The 17,532-nt window shown below is 44.4% G+C and overlaps 1 protein-coding gene and 1 long non-coding RNA gene across 38 annotated transcripts in view; one reads left to right on the top strand and one right to left on the bottom strand.

Moving 5' to 3' along the window:
- nrxn3a (neurexin 3a) overlaps positions 1 to 17,532 on the bottom strand; it is a 255,272-nt gene that overhangs the window by 89,225 nt on the left and 148,515 nt on the right. The window contains exon 1 of one of the 37 annotated variants that reach the window (XM_081721890.1): positions 16,594 to 17,030. The exons of the other annotated variants lie outside the window; for them this stretch is intronic. Within the exon in view, the coding sequence (XP_081578016.1) occupies positions 16,594 to 16,876 (283 nt within the window). The 5' untranslated portion in view covers positions 16,877 to 17,030. Of the gene's footprint in view, positions 1 to 16,593; positions 17,031 to 17,532 lie in introns of those variants that run through there. 37 annotated transcript variants of the gene reach the window in all.
- The window catches only part of LOC145659388 (uncharacterized), a 4,086-nt gene continuing 3,927 nt past the window's right edge, over positions 17,374 to 17,532 (top strand). The window contains exon 1 of the long non-coding RNA XR_014125611.1: positions 17,374 to 17,512. This is a non-coding gene — a long non-coding RNA (uncharacterized LOC145659388). The remainder of the gene's footprint in view (positions 17,513 to 17,532) is intronic.

Genomic DNA, 17,532 nt, shown 5'->3' with positions numbered 1-17,532 from the left:
GGTTGTTCACTTTCATAAATCAGACAACAGCCATAAAAGCTTTATACCTGTAATAGCTTTATAACTAAATCCACTGCTGTATATAGAACAGTATAAACTGAACTTTTATTAATTCAAATGCTAATTAAACATGTTCTTTCAGTAATATATTTGCAATTGCATTTCCCATGTGAGTGCACATGGGACATAATTCAAATTTACAAATGTACAGCAGCTGCCAAAAATTTAAAATGGAAAAGCAAACTCCGTATCACAATGAATGCGTAATGTCTTAACTTTGGATACCCTACCGCTATACAGAAAAAGTAATAGACTGCCTACCAATATCTCTGACTGCACTGTCACTTACTTATACTCAGTGCTCCAACTCTACCAAAATGTAAACACTTTTTCCTATCAATCATCCACAGGGAGGATGTAAAGGAATGACTTTTTGGTGCCAGATGTGTTTAGGAAGAAATTACTTTGTTACATCTGAATATGTCTACATGTCAGATTACTCAGTAGCTAACTAGCTATCTTGCAAACATTATTAGTGTACTTTACAATGCATCTGCAATTAGTGACTAAAGTGATATATTTCACATCTGCAAAAGTGAGTGAATTACTGACTGCTTATCCCATATTTACAGTTCCTTTAAAACTCAATGGTTGCATAACTGGAGTGTTATTAGATTTGCTGTCATTGAGGTTAAAGGGGACCCATTGTGCTCATGTTCCAAAACCACATTATTTTTCCCTCATATTGTACATCTCTTTTTACCCTCTGTCTGAAATGCCCCTTCCCAATGAGCCCTGTCTGCTCTGATTGGTCAGCTCACGCACTCTGCTCTGATTGGTCAATCACCATAGAGGTTCTGCCCCTATACCTTACACCCCTGTCTTGCGGTCTGCAAATTGCGCTCAGGAAGTTTAAGGTTGAGGAACACATCATCATCTCAACATGGCTACAAAACTGTGCAATCCTTGTAAACTTGTATATTTGTGACTAAGAAGTTGCACTCAAATGCCTGGTCAAAGTTACTGCCTAAATAACACAAATAGTTCTTCCCCGAGTCCCACCTTCAGGATTTCACTGCTTGACATATTTGTCAACAGCAAAAATGCAGTTGCACATTGGATTGAGAAAGGGTTTCAATTCTGGCAGAGTAGGAAGCGTGACAACGAGGAAGTGTAATAACAATTGGAGAAATTGCTATTACTTTCAATATGGCAGAATCCTGCCTATTAAAACACTGAAAATGAACTGTCAAATCTATTTTGCTTCACCATTTTAACAGTGATATCCACTGGGCATTGTTGTACAAAAAACAATGCAAAGACAACTACCTAAATATATGTTTTGTTGTTGAATTTGAATTATGTCTCAAATTATGTACACTCACCTGAGAGAATTAATTGTAAATATACTGAATGAGCACTTTCTAATTAGATTTGAATTTAAATTAGCATTTGAATTAGATTATTATTGGACTGGATTATGCTTCCATAATAAGTGAAGCAATTAAGAAGTATCAAACAACTGGAGTGCTAATGAATATGCTTGGAAGAGAACCAAGTGTATTTGCCCTCATTCACACTAAGGGGAAAAACTTTTTGGAGCATTAAGCAGACCAGTTACAGGAGTTGTATCTTGGCATCCGTAAGTCTCCCAAACTCCAATTCAACATCACTTACATGCCAACAAACTATTTGGAAGTCTTGACAGAAGTAGGCCTCTGTTATCACCAATCCACAGATGTAATCGATCTGAGTTCTGTAAATATTGGAACTTTGACTGAAACCAATTTAGTACTGAAACCGAGGTATGTTTGACATAAAGAGGTGAAGAACTCTGGTAATGTTCTAGAACTTTTTTTCCCCCTTCAATCCAAAGCACACCCCCCAGTTCAACCAAAAAATTGTTTACTGACCACAAAATCAAGATATTGCAGTAGCTATTGCAGAACCCTGTACCACTGTAACAAACCTCATTGAAAAAGGGAATGATGTGAGATGAGGAGAGTTCACAAGTGGAGACCAGCACTGGAGCAGAGCTCATGCACTTTTAGTTTTTGTAAACAGCAAACAGTGCTGAGCCCCCGTATTATAATGCAATGGACTGCCAACCCCTACAGACAGCTACACATCATCATCTGATCCCTTCGGTCTCCTCTACATGTTGAGGGCTGCTCCTTCTATCATTGAATTGAAAATACCCTTGTGCCAATTTTCAAAACCATGTAGATACACTGATAATTCTTCCTGCTGCTTCATGCCATTTCAGACATGCTAAATGAAAACATTCATGATGCCTCATACTTTAAGTATCCTCGATTATTGGTGTTTGTCTTTGCTGGAACTTCGCAGTGAGTCCAGTGCCCCATCACCCCCGAATATAGAAAACCTATGAATATCTTTAGACCTCCCCAAATCTTACCTCTTAATACTGTTGACTATATTTAACACATAGAGCATGACACCCAGAGTGCATGTTCTGCAGTGCCTTGGCGCATTTATAATAAATGTATGTATAGTATAATAAATAAGTATGCATAATAAATATATGTATAATAATAAATGATAATACAGATTAATGGTCCATTTTTTTTTTTTTTTGCATTTATGGCTTACTAAACCTTTTACAACTTTTCTTTACATTTTCTAGTTTGTAGTTGTTTCTAGTTTACATGCAGTGTCTACAATGTTCCACAGAATGCTGCAAAACTCTCCAAAAATTCCCATTTAATTGTTGATGGTAAACTATGGAATCAAAACTATGAAACTGAAACCCAAGAAAATTGAGGTTCAACTGTATTTTCAACTAAGTGTCATATATGCAACGGAAGTTTGCATCAAGTTTACTCTCATCTCTGTGAGCTAAATTAAACATGACTTTGTAGAGTAGGCTTATTTCATCTGAAGTAATTAATTAATGTGATCTGATTCACCAATTCCTCAGTTCAAAAGAGTTAGAGCTGAGATATATATATATATATATATGTTTACTATCAGTGTCAACTCTGGAAAGGTAGTAAAATATAGTGAAGCAACATTTCTTTCCTTAACCTTTTATTCTTTCATTTTAGTGATATACTTCACAGACGTCTTTCCTCCCGGACTCTAATAACCATGTGTTCTGCTACTTTTTTAGCAATCCTGAGCAGTAGCTAAAAGACACAGAAACCCTTATTTATAATGCTAATCAACAGACAATTGGTGTTTTGCAAATAAACTCTTTCAAAACAGTTTGTCATTTCAAAGATATCCTTTGTCCAGGTCTTTGGCTGTCTTTGTGTTTGGCCTTTTAAAAGCAAAGGATACATTTCACATGGAGCACTTCATCCCTGATGTATCGGCAGCGTACACAAGTAGGAGTTCAAATGACAGCTGCATTAATGCACGTTCAAGGTTATGCTGAATAAAGAGAGATGGATCATCTAAATGAGAAAAGTGAAATGATCTTTAGCTTATGCTTTGAGTGGCACAGACAGAGAAACTCGATGCTGACTGATGGATCGATACACAAGTCAGTCTGTGCAAGCTGTACTAAAGTGTCCGAGGAAATTATACCTCTGTACTGTAGGCAGAGCTTGAGATGATAATGGCCATATTCATAATGCTAAAATTGAATTTTATATGTCCTTTACCCTATTTGATCAACCAATCATTTTGGTGACCTGACTCTTTAAAAAAAAATAATAATAACAATAAAACTGAATTAGAAAAATGAATTAGATACAATCCCACATAGTATCCATTGAAGGTGCATGTGCAGAATCTGATTGGGTGGGAAAGAGAGAGAGGAAGAGACAGACAAAGAGAGACATTCCCACGTCTCAGGTCCTGTCACTCCTGCAGTTCTGAGCTAGTCCATTTCATCAGTTTGCCAGAGCCGAGGCCTGATTAAAACAGTTCCGAGAGAAAGCCCCGAGGGAGGCTTTGCGCTTTCCATTTACAGACGTTAATTCTCTTTGATGATAAAAATCTAATGTAACCTCTTTAATTCAGCGGCGTAGGAGCACGGGACGTGGGCCTTGGTGCGCCCTTCTCAGGCTGAGGAATGTAAAGTTATTCATGCTTCCCTACAGCATTGAAAGCCATTATCCAAAAACACACCTCATACCGTGTGTTTTGCACGCGGCTGAAGGTGCGGAGCTGACTATTTATGCCTCCACAATATTATTTTTTTTTCTTAGTTTAAGATTGAATAGCTTGTCCCGAGGCTCTTAAAGCAAACCTCATGCAGTTTGGACATATTAATTTCATTCTCTATAAAAATTTAACATCAAGTTCAGAATCAAGTAGCACACCAGAAACGTTTTCCATGTTAAGGAGACCCGCTCAGGGAAGAAATTCTGCTCCTTGTAATTCGTTTATCTTAAAATAAACTTGTATTTTCTGAGACATTACAAAGATTAAGAAGATATTCTATATCTCTGAGAAATCATAAATCATGTGTTTGTATAGGAAAATTCCACTACACCTAAGTATGGAGCAATTAAATAGGGACTAGTATTTGCTTAGAGAAATTTGTGGATTTTTCTCCCTACGATCGCAAGCAAATGTGAAAGTCAAAACATTTTGGTACAAAATTAATGTAAAATGCCTTTAATACTCCTCAAAATGTATAGGGACATTTCCCAAGATCTGCTCAGTAGATTGTTAACCAGACACCTCACAGGCTTTTACCCATCATTACAGGTGTGAAAAAGTCTGTGAAAAACTGTTCCCAATGCGTGGCCAGAACTGTTCACAATGGACAGAGGTGCTCCAGTTCGAATTCTCTAAATGTGTAACATTTACTCAAGAGCCACAGAGGAGCTCCGCCGCTTCAGCCTCTAAAGGAATTGGCCTGCTTTTCTCGCCACACACAGCACATGTTCTCCTTTCCTGTGTCGCACAAAGCCCTTTGGCTTCTCTTCAGTGATTGGCTTATACTCAGCCGTGTGATGATACCGATCGGAGCTCCATTTAGATGACCTTTTGGTGGAATCCCCCATAGATTCCATCTGACTTAGGATCAGAGCTCTCTCTGGGATTTTACCAATCCTCCCAGTCACCTGCTCTGACGTTCACTGGAACGCCACAATGAGCACTGTGAAAAAAGGGAAAGCAGACGTGCATTGTGGTACAAATACCAAAGCAGCCCCACTGTAACCGCAGAAATGAATGCACTGACACTGTTATTTTGATCAATGCGAACACCTACAACAGCAAAATCTAAACTGACCTTCATAAGATCACATACGAAATAGAATATTTTGTAATATATTTTCATTATCTTCACTATATTTCACTATATTGCATTTTGAAGAGGACTATAGCAGTTATCTTGAGTGTACTCACATCTTACATTTATAACTCCATGGGTCCATGAGTGGACTTACATCTTACATTTATAATGAATCACTTTTAATAATTTTTCTGATCTTCTGAAAGCCTGTTTTGCATTAATTGGCTGAATGATGAGCTATATGGTCATTTTTGCTGACACAGTTAAAGCTTCCTGGCTCACAGTGGCCAAACAGTGTACAACAATGAAACCACTGAATGTGATCACACAAATGAGCACAGCAGACCCTGGTGACTTGGACTGCAGGGTTTGTGAGCTGGCAAAGTCTATATGAGGAACCATTCTGACCATGAGAAGGAAACAAGGAAAATCAGTTTGAAGTCACTGCACACTTTCACGAAAAAGCAAATGGGTAGTTGTCTGTCAGGCACTGTTACATCCATCTTCAGTTGTACTGCATGTAATTTATGGAAATGGAAAAAGACATCTCTCCACAGAAGACTTGCTGCACTTTTATGCATGTGAGTACATCCATTAAGTCACAATTTTGAAATGATGTGCAAACCTGCAAGGCTCGGGGAAAAAAGAAGCCAGTTTAAGTGGGAGTGAGCAAGCCATTAATGCAGCCCTAACTAAACTAGATTCCATTAAAATTTCACACCTCAGAAAGAGAAATGAAACACTGGGAAAAACTCCCCCTCATTCTGCCACTCTTTAATCCTACGAATATGTTCATTCACACAAACACACACACACACACACACACACACACACACACACACACACACACACATACATGCACACACAAACCTGGGTTCTATTGGAAATGTGATTCAACTTTTAGCGGAGGAGCATCTTTCCTATCGCCAGGAGACAGAAGTTCCATCTGTTTCATTGTAGATGGCTTGTGGTGGTCCTGACTGCAGTACCCACTCTCATCCATGCTGTGCTGCTGAAATCTCCTGTTCTGTTCCTCTCCCGTATACCTACAGCCACACACACGGCACTGGCAGACTAAGCCAAAGTGTTTACCGGCAGCATCGCCATGGCGTTGACCATCTGTCTTAGCATCCAGTTAGCAACCTGTTAACATTCAGTTAACATTTGAAAAACATGACAACGAAGCCATGAAATTAAGGTAGTTGGCAACTAATGTGGTTTTTAAAAAATACTAACATGTAATCGCATACTTGTTATGTGGGAGTAGCATATTCGCTAAACAAGATGGTTAATGTGCTTGTGACTTTTGACATAATTGTCACACATTAGACGATAAGGCTTAAGTTGGGACGTGAAACACTTGTGGTTCTAGTTTCTGAGGACATCTCTCATACAGGATACAATTACTTTTATTTACTGCAGGTGTTTGGAGGCACACCCACACACCCACACACACCCACACACACACAAATGAGAGACAAAGAAAACATAGAAAATAACACTAGAGACTGAGCAATATTCCACAACCATGTTCCTCAAACAAACAAAAAAAGGAAGACACAGTTCTTTTATTGGTTTTTGAAGGGGTTTGGGGGAGGTTGTTTGCTGAGAAGAGACAGGGCTACACTTGGCAGGACAATGGCCCACGGCGAAACGCAGCAAGTGCCTCGGCAGCAACATCAGTCCGAGGAGCCCGGCCCCACGCAGGAAACCAGAGCAGCGCTGCCTTCAGAGGCTCGCTTGGTGATTGCATTATACGGCTGCGTTCGGGTGGAGGCTATGACACGACACTAGTGCATTTTCCTTCAAGCGTTCCTCTATCACTTTGAATGCGAAATGCTCGCTAAAGTTCGCACAGTGATGGAATGACATTCGAGGCCGTACTTTTGCTTGGGGTTTATGCCCTGAATGCCCACACTGTGCCTGCAGCGCATTTACAAAGCTGATTAACTGGAGCCCGTAGGGGGTTGTGCCAACTCGCATTGATGCTCTTGGGGCCAAGGATACGGTTCTGGTGCAACAGGAGGTGTTCGGGGTGATGGGTAGCGGCAACAGCAAGGGGATGACCAAGAGGCATGGTAAACGTGCCAAAGAAATGCACGTGCTGACAAAAAGGAGCTCGCTCATGCTCTGAGTCTGCAGGTCTGTTATTCGCAACAACTGATGTGAATAAGCAACGAAGGGTCTGACGATCAGGCTCATCCCGCAGCTCCCGGCCTCGTGATGACCACCACGACATGGACAGGCTTCGTGGTTCAAAGCCAGGCACCTGCACCAATGAAGTCTAAAGAACGTTCTTTTTGCTGACTGCCATGGATCTGGGGAGGGTGAACGAAAGCATGCACCTCCTCTGCAATCCACAAATCCAGCTGCTGCATCTTTTTCGACTGCCGCTCGCGTAGTTCGCAGGTGTTCGCCGGGGGGTGTGCGGGCGGCCCGAGCACACGCCTGAGAGCTGGCGTACGCACCGGATTGGCCAAAGGTGATGTGGCGCAACAGCGGAGACCTGGCCAAGAAGCAGGGTCAGGCATGCTCTATCACGCTCCTGGTTATGCATGGCCTCGGCATCATTGGGATTCGATCCTGGGTCCCAGTGATGGGAACATCTTGAATTTAAGACAGATGCCTCACATTCGGGGTCTCGACTGTCAGAAGCATCAAAGCGCACAAAGAATGAATGAATAATCAGCATGGATGTTCTGGTCGAGTCAGCGGCACTGGAGCAGAAGTCTGCCATGCGGTCCAGGTGCGGCTCTCCGCGGCATGACTGGGGAGTTCCGTGCGGTCCTGGAGTGCGTCACCGCCGAGGCCGGAGGCGCTCGGAGAACGTGCCGCCGCGAAATGGAAAGCAGGGCCGAGACACTCCTCATCACACTGTGTGTGTACGAGACACGATTGGCAATGATTAAGAGCATAAACGCTCGCCAGGTCCCCAGAGTGAGCAAGAAGAAATAAATTAGCTGCTGGTGTCCCGCTATTGGCTTGTAATTAAGTGGCAGGGTGAACGCAGGCGCTCAGTGAGCGCTTTATGCTCCACATTAACGCTCTGTCATATCGCCTGATCTTTGACCCATCAATGTCTTCCACTCAGTCTATAGGAAAAATTAAATAAAGAAATACGGCCAGACCACCTCTTCCCAAGCGCAAGCGGAGCAGAGATAAGAGACTATTATGTACCCAGCAGAGTCAAAGCGTGCGTGTTCAGAACTCCGAGTCCAATCACTTCACTGGCACAAGCCTAGAATAAGAGTTTACTGTGTTTGTATTAGGGGGAGGGGGATGTGGTGGGGGGTTGTACAGGGAGGCTTTACTCTGCCACTTCCCAATCTCCAGCTTCTCACTGATACACACCACAGCAGACAAAAGGAAGAGGCAGATAAAAGTGCTTCCGCCGTGGTGACAGCTCATTAATTTTCAAAGCAGAATTAGACTGGCAGCACTCTATCCTGCCTGGTTCCTCCAAGCGCGAGAGTGATGGGCACTTGATTATGTGGTCCCGCAATTCCTCAGATTGTAATCACAGGTCTTTCTGGGGCCATTACAACGTGCTTCAGGCCATTACGCAACCGCTGTCACATTGGCCAATGTCACGTGCACCGGAGGCTTTCATATGAACCCCTCCTCCTTAGACATACTGACACTTCCACCATCGATGTCTGTTCACTTTCCGGAATTTTACAAAAAGTTCCGTTTTTCAGATCAAAATGATGGGATAAGTTAACTATTTTTTTGTTTTACTTGTTTTTATTTGTACAGCTAAAAAGGTATGAGCCAGAGAATATTGCTGCACAGCACACACCAATATTCAAATCAAACAAATCTTATAAATAAAAACACCATAAGCGATGAGAAATAAGGATAGCCATGCTCAGTCGAAGTTAAGCATTAGACGAGGTGTGGAGTTTAAAGTGTACTTCAAGCGACAGTGTGAGAATGAAACTTCTGAGAGAATATAGAGGAGGAAGTGGGTGTCGGCACCTCGGTTAATGTTTTAAGTGTCTGGAAATAGCGCAGCCACAGATTTATCTGAAATACATTGCCAAAGACAGTTCTAGCATACAAAAAAATGGAACATATGTGGTGGGTGGGAGTGACAGAAGGAGAGGGTGATGATGAAGAGATTTTGGGAGACACGGTAAATAGAAAACAAAAACCCGACAAAAACTCAAGACAGTCATCCTCACGCTGAAGACCCCTGTCGCCCAATCGTATTTGAACTCCCACAGTTCATTTTTCTGGCTTGGGCCATGCGCGTGAAACCACAAAGTGAAAACAGTTGCTTTGTGTAAAACCTTTCATCTGTGAAGCTAGCTCCTGCCGTCCTTAGCTCTGATCAAACAAGATGGCCTCACGGTGGTTGAAGAAGAAGGTTGAGACAGAGTGAGTTAAGAGTGCAGTTGGGAGATCGCGAGGGAATCTTAAGAAGTGACGCTGAATGCCGTGAAAGGCCTGCGGTTCCTGGAGCGTTGGCTCGGGTCAGGGGTGGTGCGGGATCTGGATGGTGCTGCATGATAATCAGGCCCAGGGTCTGATGTGACTGGCTCCTCTGTGTTCACTCTTAGCATGTATTTTGCTGTAACAGCTCGTCACCGGGGACCGTGAAGGCGATTCGGAACTCCATGTAAGATGTAGGTGGAAACTAAAGAAGGCACGTGCTACTCCAGTGTGTGGCTAACTGCTAGCGATTTGGAAAGGCTGTGGTTTGCACCGTGCTAAGCCGTTGCTACACGTGGCTTCCTCCTTGTGCGTGGAGTGGAAAATGAAGACAAGAAGATCGAAAAACATGACTGCAGAATCCACCGTTTTCAAACTGTTTCAAACGGTTTATTATTTCATGGTTAGCTATGCCATTATCATTTGGTGGCCCGCAGTCGTTTAACGGGTCTGCAGGTGTGGAGGTGCTTAGACTTGTGTCTGGGGTTTCATCTGCACTTTCAGACTGCCTGAGCCCCCCCAAGGGCAGTGTCAGAGTACAGGAGCTCCGCCGCGCTAATGAGAGGATGGCCGAGCCAATGCTGGGCTCCGCTAAACGGCTACTGATAGCATTAGTCCACCTTGGTTCACAGCGCTGATTGTGGTGGCCCGGATGAGGCGGGGGATTAGCGAGGGAAGGCAGAGCAGGGTGAGGTGCCCCCCCCCCCTGCTCGTTTCCCACTCAGCAGGCAAAGAGCGAAGCCATTTACTGCAAGGCTCCAACACCTCTGGAGCCTCTCCAGCTACAGAGCCCTATTACACCATTATCTGCAGGCAGACTGTTAGCGAAACCACACGGACCACAGAAATGGTGGGAACCAGTTAGCACAAACATGTTCAGAGCACACCTAAAGCTTTATTTTCTGCAAACACTAACAACTTTAACAGAACATCTCGTGGCGCCTGCTATGTCATCAAGCGATTTTTTTTTCCATTATGCAGTCGGTGTCTGTTTGTGTTGCTGCGTGAAGAGTAATTTGGTGTTGTGAAATAATCCCTTATCAAATGCAGGCGTCTGTACCACAGTGTAGTCAATGATTGCAGCAGAGAGCTGTGTGATCTTGATTGTACAGTAATAATTACAATCAGGCTGATCTTCCACTCTGCCTGTTCGCCAGGGCTGGACCAGGTGCACTTTTAACCCTCTCAGCCCACATCTGTTTCAGCTGCTGTAATGAGCTCCCAGAAGTCAAACACACAAGCAAGCGCAATCATTACTGGTTTTTGAGCATTAGCATTCAAGATATCACAGTTGGACGTCCTTAGAGGTTTATTTTTAATGTTGTTATTTTAGTTGTTTTTCTCCCTTAATTAAAAAAAAATTATTAAAAACAAATTTAAGAAAGGATCATCAATGTGCAGACAATGCTGCATAAATGAAAGCCTAATTTCTATACCGTTATGTGGATTGCATATTAGCAGTCAACATAAACTACATATGTATTTGTATATATGTATATGTATTTGTCTATGCTGGGGTTTTTTTTGGGGGGGGGGGTATTGGGTATTGTTCTCAGACCTCTGTGAATGTTAATGCACTTGAAGAATGAGGAGGAGACCTGCAGTTAATGCTGTTCTGGTCACTTAACAACACTTGTAGAGGCTGCAGCTTCAACCTCCGAGCAAACCTGTTATTTTCCTTAACTGCACCTTGGTCCACTTCGCTTCCGGCTTGCGGGAATTTAAAGGGTAACATGGACCCTTCCAGTAATATTTTAACTCTCACATTTGCATAAGCAAATTGTATGGCGAGTAAATAGAAGCCTTCTTTTCTACAGCAAACGAGAAGGAATTGGCTCGTTGCTAATGGGATTAATCTGTGGGGCTAAGTCCTCCGTTATGGTGGCAGAATCCGATTTCTTACATGGACACTCACAGGAAGTGTCCGTTGTGTGCGAGGCCCCCTCTCTCATTCAGTGGCTTTTCCAGTGGAGACTGAGTCTTACTGCTGGGTTAACACTTCACATACAAGCTTCTGCTTTGTTTGCCGTCCCTGAGGCCATTTCGAGCAGTGACTGGAGCGGACTCTAGATACTTTAAAAGATGCTCCCTGTTTGACTCAGAGAGCGCTGTGGCTGGCTAGCCAATCTAACAAACTTGCCTGCGAGTTGCATTTCTTCTCTGTAATTACAGCTGCGTACTGACGTCTGTCTGACAACACAGCTACACTGTGTTACGTAACACATGGAAGCATTTCAAAAGCTGTAGGTTACGATCCGCAGCCCGTATGTCGAAAACTTCACAAAAAGACTGAAAAGGAAGCATGCTTCGAAACACCCATACTGAAACGAGCAGGCTAACACATCCTCACGCTAGCCCTATCTGTTAAGTTGCTTGAGGAAACATTCGAAGTCTCAGCAAGTGCAACATCCTGAATTTGAAGTGCTATTCATCTGCAAATAACAAGGAAAAAGCAAGTGAACGGCATTTTGATACGCACGCATGCCTCCACAGGTTTCTGAAGAGGCTTCGGCGCTGCAAGAGCTCTGTGGATCCACTGGGGTGTCACAGCAAAGCTCTCGATTCTGCTGATACTCCTTAACTGGCACATCGAATATGCAAAGCGGCTGTGTGGCACCGCTCACATGTATCTGTCATGTCTAACAAGGGAATATTTGCAGGCTTTTATTTGTATCTATTTAGAGCACTATTGTGCCACTATTGTGCCAGGAGAATTCAATGATGGGGAAGGTTTTAACGAGAACACCGCAAGAATTTGCTCATTTTCTAGTGAGAGCAGCTGCATGTTGCACAAAGCATTACAATCTATGCAAACAAATGAGAATGTAATCTACATCACAGATGTAGGGTTCGGCGCGAGTATATTCACACTCAGGGTGAATTTGAAAGAGAGAGCTAATCTAAGCAGTTCACATCCAGTTAAACTTGGGGACTTTTTCAGATGCACCACAAAATGTTAATGTCGCATAGCAAAGTGGGTCTCACACACCCCCCTCGGGATTTCTCTCTCTCTCTCTCTCTCTCTCTCTCTCTCTCTCTCTCTCTCTCTCTCCCTCTCTCTCTCTCCCTCTCTCTCTCTCTCTCCCTCTCTCTCTCTCTCTCTCTCTCCCTCTCTCTCTCTCCCCACCTCTGCCTCTCTCCGACTGGTGAAATCCTGTTATCTGGCACTCCTGCTCGTGCTTGCTGTTTCTAATAATCCCTATCCTGAGGACACAGGTCTAAACTTTCCTTTGATCCGTGTTTCGTTTAGAAGCGAGACGCTCCCAGAGGTGCAGCGGAGCAGCTCCCCGTCCCAGGGCTCGTTCACGAAGGCCGTCACCTACTCCCCTCCTTCGACTCCACCCCCCGCCCCACGTTAGCCCCGGCCCCTCCCCCTGCTGCCCTCTGGCCAGCACCGCTCTGCTCTGCATTAACCGTATTAGCCGTGAAGTCCCACAACGCCGACAGCCTCGCTCGCGGAGAGCGTTACCAACCGAGGACCACAGGTGCCCGGCTGCATGATGTGGGCGGGTCTAGGCAGCACTCTCCAACCTATTTGGCGTAAAGTAACTCATAAAGTAACTCTTAAGAACAAACCCTGACAGGTGAAACAGTACATGAGCCAGAGATATGCTGCTGCAGTCACTTCCATTAATGTGACTGAATTATACACTTTCATGGTACAAGTCAATCATTTTGGCTATGAAGCGGACATTAGCCTCTGCTTTTGAAGTCGAATGCTGGACGGTTAATCAGAGTGTATGGAGCAGTAATCACACACGCCCAGAGCTTTAAGCGAGTGAAAAAGCAAGATAATGAGTTGAGGTAGAAGTGGTTTTAAAATAGTTTCTTTTCAGAATGAACCAAAAGGCCTACATAATAAGCAAATGGAAAGTATTGCATATTGATAATAGGTGTTTCAAGCTTCCTCTTTTATCAAGATTATAATGGCAGGCAATTATTGCAATTATGATTTAACATTTCTGTCATGCTTGATAAGAAGAGTGAAGTTAAATTAGTCCATTTAGCACTACTAGATGTTAATTAAATACATTTAAACAAGTAATGTATTTTAGACTAAATTTGAATCAGTTTGATTTGCATTTATTTTCTATTCGTGAATACAACAGAACAACTGGCATGCTGGCTATATAATTTGTTGTATTACCTCTGTAGTACACACACACACACACACACATGCACCACTATATATATATATATATATTCCCCACACTGAATGAATTGCCATGGGCATTTTGTCCCTTTATTGTTGCCTTGTTTTCCTGGATAGCCAGTTCTACCATGTCCCGTTAAAGGTCAAGCACTAATGACAAATCTAAGTATGAGTAGAATGAAATAGGAAGAAATCAGAGTCCCCTGAGGGTGTGAGAGGGTTAGATCAAACAAATAAAACACACAGTTGCCATAGCTCATGTGAGAAAAACAAAATCCATCTGAGGTCTAGTCCTCCACACACCCACCCAGATTATTCATAGTCCTAAATGTAAAAGGCTAGGTTTAATCCGCGCATCCAACAAACTGATCCCTAATAAATGAACAAGCACCTCGTATGTTGTTTGCAAACCAGATAGCATGTGCATAAAAGAGTTTGGAGAATGAAGCATGTACATAGATATGATAGGAAAAGGCTTATTGTTCAAAAGTGCCTGATATGTAGTAGTGGTTTGGCAGTCATATACGTCTTTGCCTCTGGCGAAATTAATTTTGCAATGCCATTTGAGTTGCGCTGCACGGCACACGTGAGTGCGTGCACACGCGCACTCACGAGTACACAGGCACGCACACATCTGCACGCACACATACATGCGCAGGCACACGCATCTGCACGCAGGCCCCCGTGTGTGAGAAAAGGGGTGAGAAAATACCCTTTCTGTCATCACTCTCCTCGATGCCGAGCTGCTCTTGAGAGCTAGAGTGGAAGGCTCTCGCCGTCGTCTGAATGCCTCCATCTCTCCCCAACCCCCTCCCATCCGGATCCTCCACCCTGCGTCAAACCCGTGCAGCACGACCCGGCCGAGGCCAAGCGGTCACAATAATGCCGTGACCTGTGTAACCAGCGGAGTCTGGCAGCAGCTACTGGAGAAATGGCTAAAGACGGGGGGCCGGAGGCTCCCTCTGAGAGCCCGGCACAGGGCAGGAACACAAGAGGCCATCCAGCCGTTCGTGGATAATGCCGTTCCAAGGAGGGTATTTCACAGCGAGGAGGCAGAGTTGTCCAACGCGGAGCCCAGCCGCAGGCTTTGTAGGGCAATGGCAAGTGTCCAGTTATGCCTACTTATAGGGCTCAAACTTGGCCAATTGTACCTTCTTGGCTCACTAATTTGTTACTCCATAATTATTCGGCTTGCTCTTGGGGGGCGTCGGGGATAAAGGTAAGTCGTTTTCTCCCCGGAAAGCTCCCAGGAAAAGGATTTCCATTTAGCAAAACAAAATGAGCCCTTTTTATGAATGTGTTGAAACGAACATAGTTGAATAATAAAACCGATAATTTCCACTGGTTTTAACAAGAGTATTTAATTTATTGTGTTATTTAATTTTTTAAAAGGTATTTTAGAACCTAGGAGAAATAGGTAGAACACATCAAAATGGATATTCTAAAATGGTCATTTTCTATGTCCTTCAGTTAAAAAGTAAAAAAAAAAGCAATGAAGTATATGTTATTATACTCATTATGAAAGGAATGTGAATTACAACAGTGAATTAAGCCTACTTTCACTTGACTGAATTTATATTTGACTGAAGGATTTCGATGTGCCTGGCACCATAGAACACACAGACATACGTACACACACACACACACAATCAAAGTTAGGATGTAGAAAAGATATCTATACCATGAAGGACAGATAAATTTATCCAACGGGGAGGAATTAAGCCCACACACAGCGAGGTGAGAAAAGCTGTAAGGCAAGTAAACAAAGAAATAAATATACAAATAAACAACAGCTGCTACTCTGTTCAAATGGGCTAAATAAGAATGCTTCCTCAGAGCTAAGCTATGGCTGTCCCCAGACGCCTCAGAGGGAGCACATCGTTAAGCCAAGAAAAAATGTTAAAAAATAGAATCTTCTCATAGTGCTGAGGTTTTTCCAGATTTTCTCATTAAAACTGTTGCCCGATTCAACCTTTTGGGATGTGCACAAACAACATTTATCTGAAAAAAAAAAAAAGTAGCATTAAACAGGAGTGTAAAAGGGAGCCATCTCATTTAACCACAGTGCACACCATTAAGTTACATACAGTGCTGATTTAATGACAGTAACAGTGGTACATCCCAGTTTGGATAGTTGGATGTGGTTTCTGCCACAGGCCAGTCTGTGTGCACACAATCTTATGAAATGTAAAATTCCTTCACTCTCTCACACAGACCAACTCTGTTTTTCCCTTCCGCTATTTCTCATTTCAAGGGCTGCTGTTTAGGTTGGCAGGATTTCCCATAAGGGCTGAGGGAAAAATGCTTTGTTGACCGAAACATCACAAACGAGCAAACACAGCACAGTAGGAATTCAAAGGCTCAGCCAGTAATGGAATAATTGCCTGCATACCACGGGAGAGAGAGAACTCCCAATAACTGCAAAAAAAGCTGAACAAATATCAGATTCCCCACAACAGAAACTCCTTATTACAGCGCCACCGATAAACTATCTCTCGCCATGTAATTAAACTGCTGGAAAAGACAAAGCCCGATAAACGCGATTGAGAGTCTTTGACAAGATCCGCTCTCAATAAGCCACTTCCCTGATTACTCAACTCCACTCTGACACAGCACAACACTCTTCCAGCCAATCAGATTATGCACCTGGCAGCTATGGAAAGAGTCAGCTAGCAATTATCGGTTCTACTTTGTATTAACTATTCCCGCGGTGTATGAATTCCGGAGCGGAAAAAGGTCCAGGAGCGGGAGGAGAGATGGCCGGGGGTGGGTGGGAGCGGGGGTCACTCACCGTGGCCGCTCCTGAGAGAAGCGGGCGAGCGGTAGATGGAGATCAGCGGCGAGTGCAGCAGGCTGACATGCGGGTGCTGCTCGGGGTGCGTGTAGGAAGCAGACACCCCCGGGGCTCCGGCGGACGCCACCAAGTTATCCGAACGGCCGGCGGGCGAGGAGCTCCACGCCGATCCGGCAATACATCCCAAGGTCAGAGACCACATCCAGGGGGCCCAGGTGAGCCGGGACAGGGGCCGCCGCTCCGGAGCTCCGTGCGGCCGAGCCGCTCTTCCAGGACGCATGGCGCACGGCCAGCACACACGCAGACACTAGGCACAGGCAGGGGAGCGCTCTCATGGTGGAGAACGCCCCATACTAGGACCTGCCACCTCCCACCCTGCTCACGCCGCTTCCGCCCGCTCGCTGTGGAGGAGACGAGAGGAGAGGAGGAGGAGGAGGAGGAAAGAGCCCGGCGCAGCAGCTGCTGAACGGGGAAGCAGGACAGATCGTCCTGGCTCTTTGATGTGGCCGGCTGGCTCACTCGCTCCACGCAGGGAGGGTGGGCGCGGGGGTGGGGGGGGCACCGCTCTCGCTCGCGCGCAAACCACGGGGCTGTTCCGCCACTCACGGGAGCCAAAGAGACGACAATTACCCGGCAGAAAAGAGGGTCATGACCCGAGCCTCTTCCACTCACTCCCTGTCCGTCCTACACAAAGGAGCCAACACCGGGGGAAAAAAGACTTTCTCTCTCTTCAAAGGAAAGACTTTCGCATGAAACAAACTCCTTCCTCTGACAACGTCCTGCTCCTCTGCTCTGAAAGGGCTGCGACAGAAGAAGCTGAGGCTGGAACCTGCCTCTCTCTCTCTCTCTCTCTCTCTCTCTCTCTCTCTTCCTCTCTCTCTCTCTCTCCCTCCCGCTGTCTGACTGGGTTCTTTCGGTGAGCTCTGTACCACTCTG

This window comes from Electrophorus electricus, chromosome 10 (assembly GCF_041902795.1).
Source record: "Electrophorus electricus isolate QZ-2024a chromosome 10, ASM4190279v1, whole genome shotgun sequence".
Classification (NCBI taxonomy): domain Eukaryota; kingdom Metazoa; phylum Chordata; class Actinopteri; order Gymnotiformes; family Gymnotidae; genus Electrophorus; species Electrophorus electricus.
This window is presented reverse-complemented; position numbering and strand designations above follow the sequence as displayed.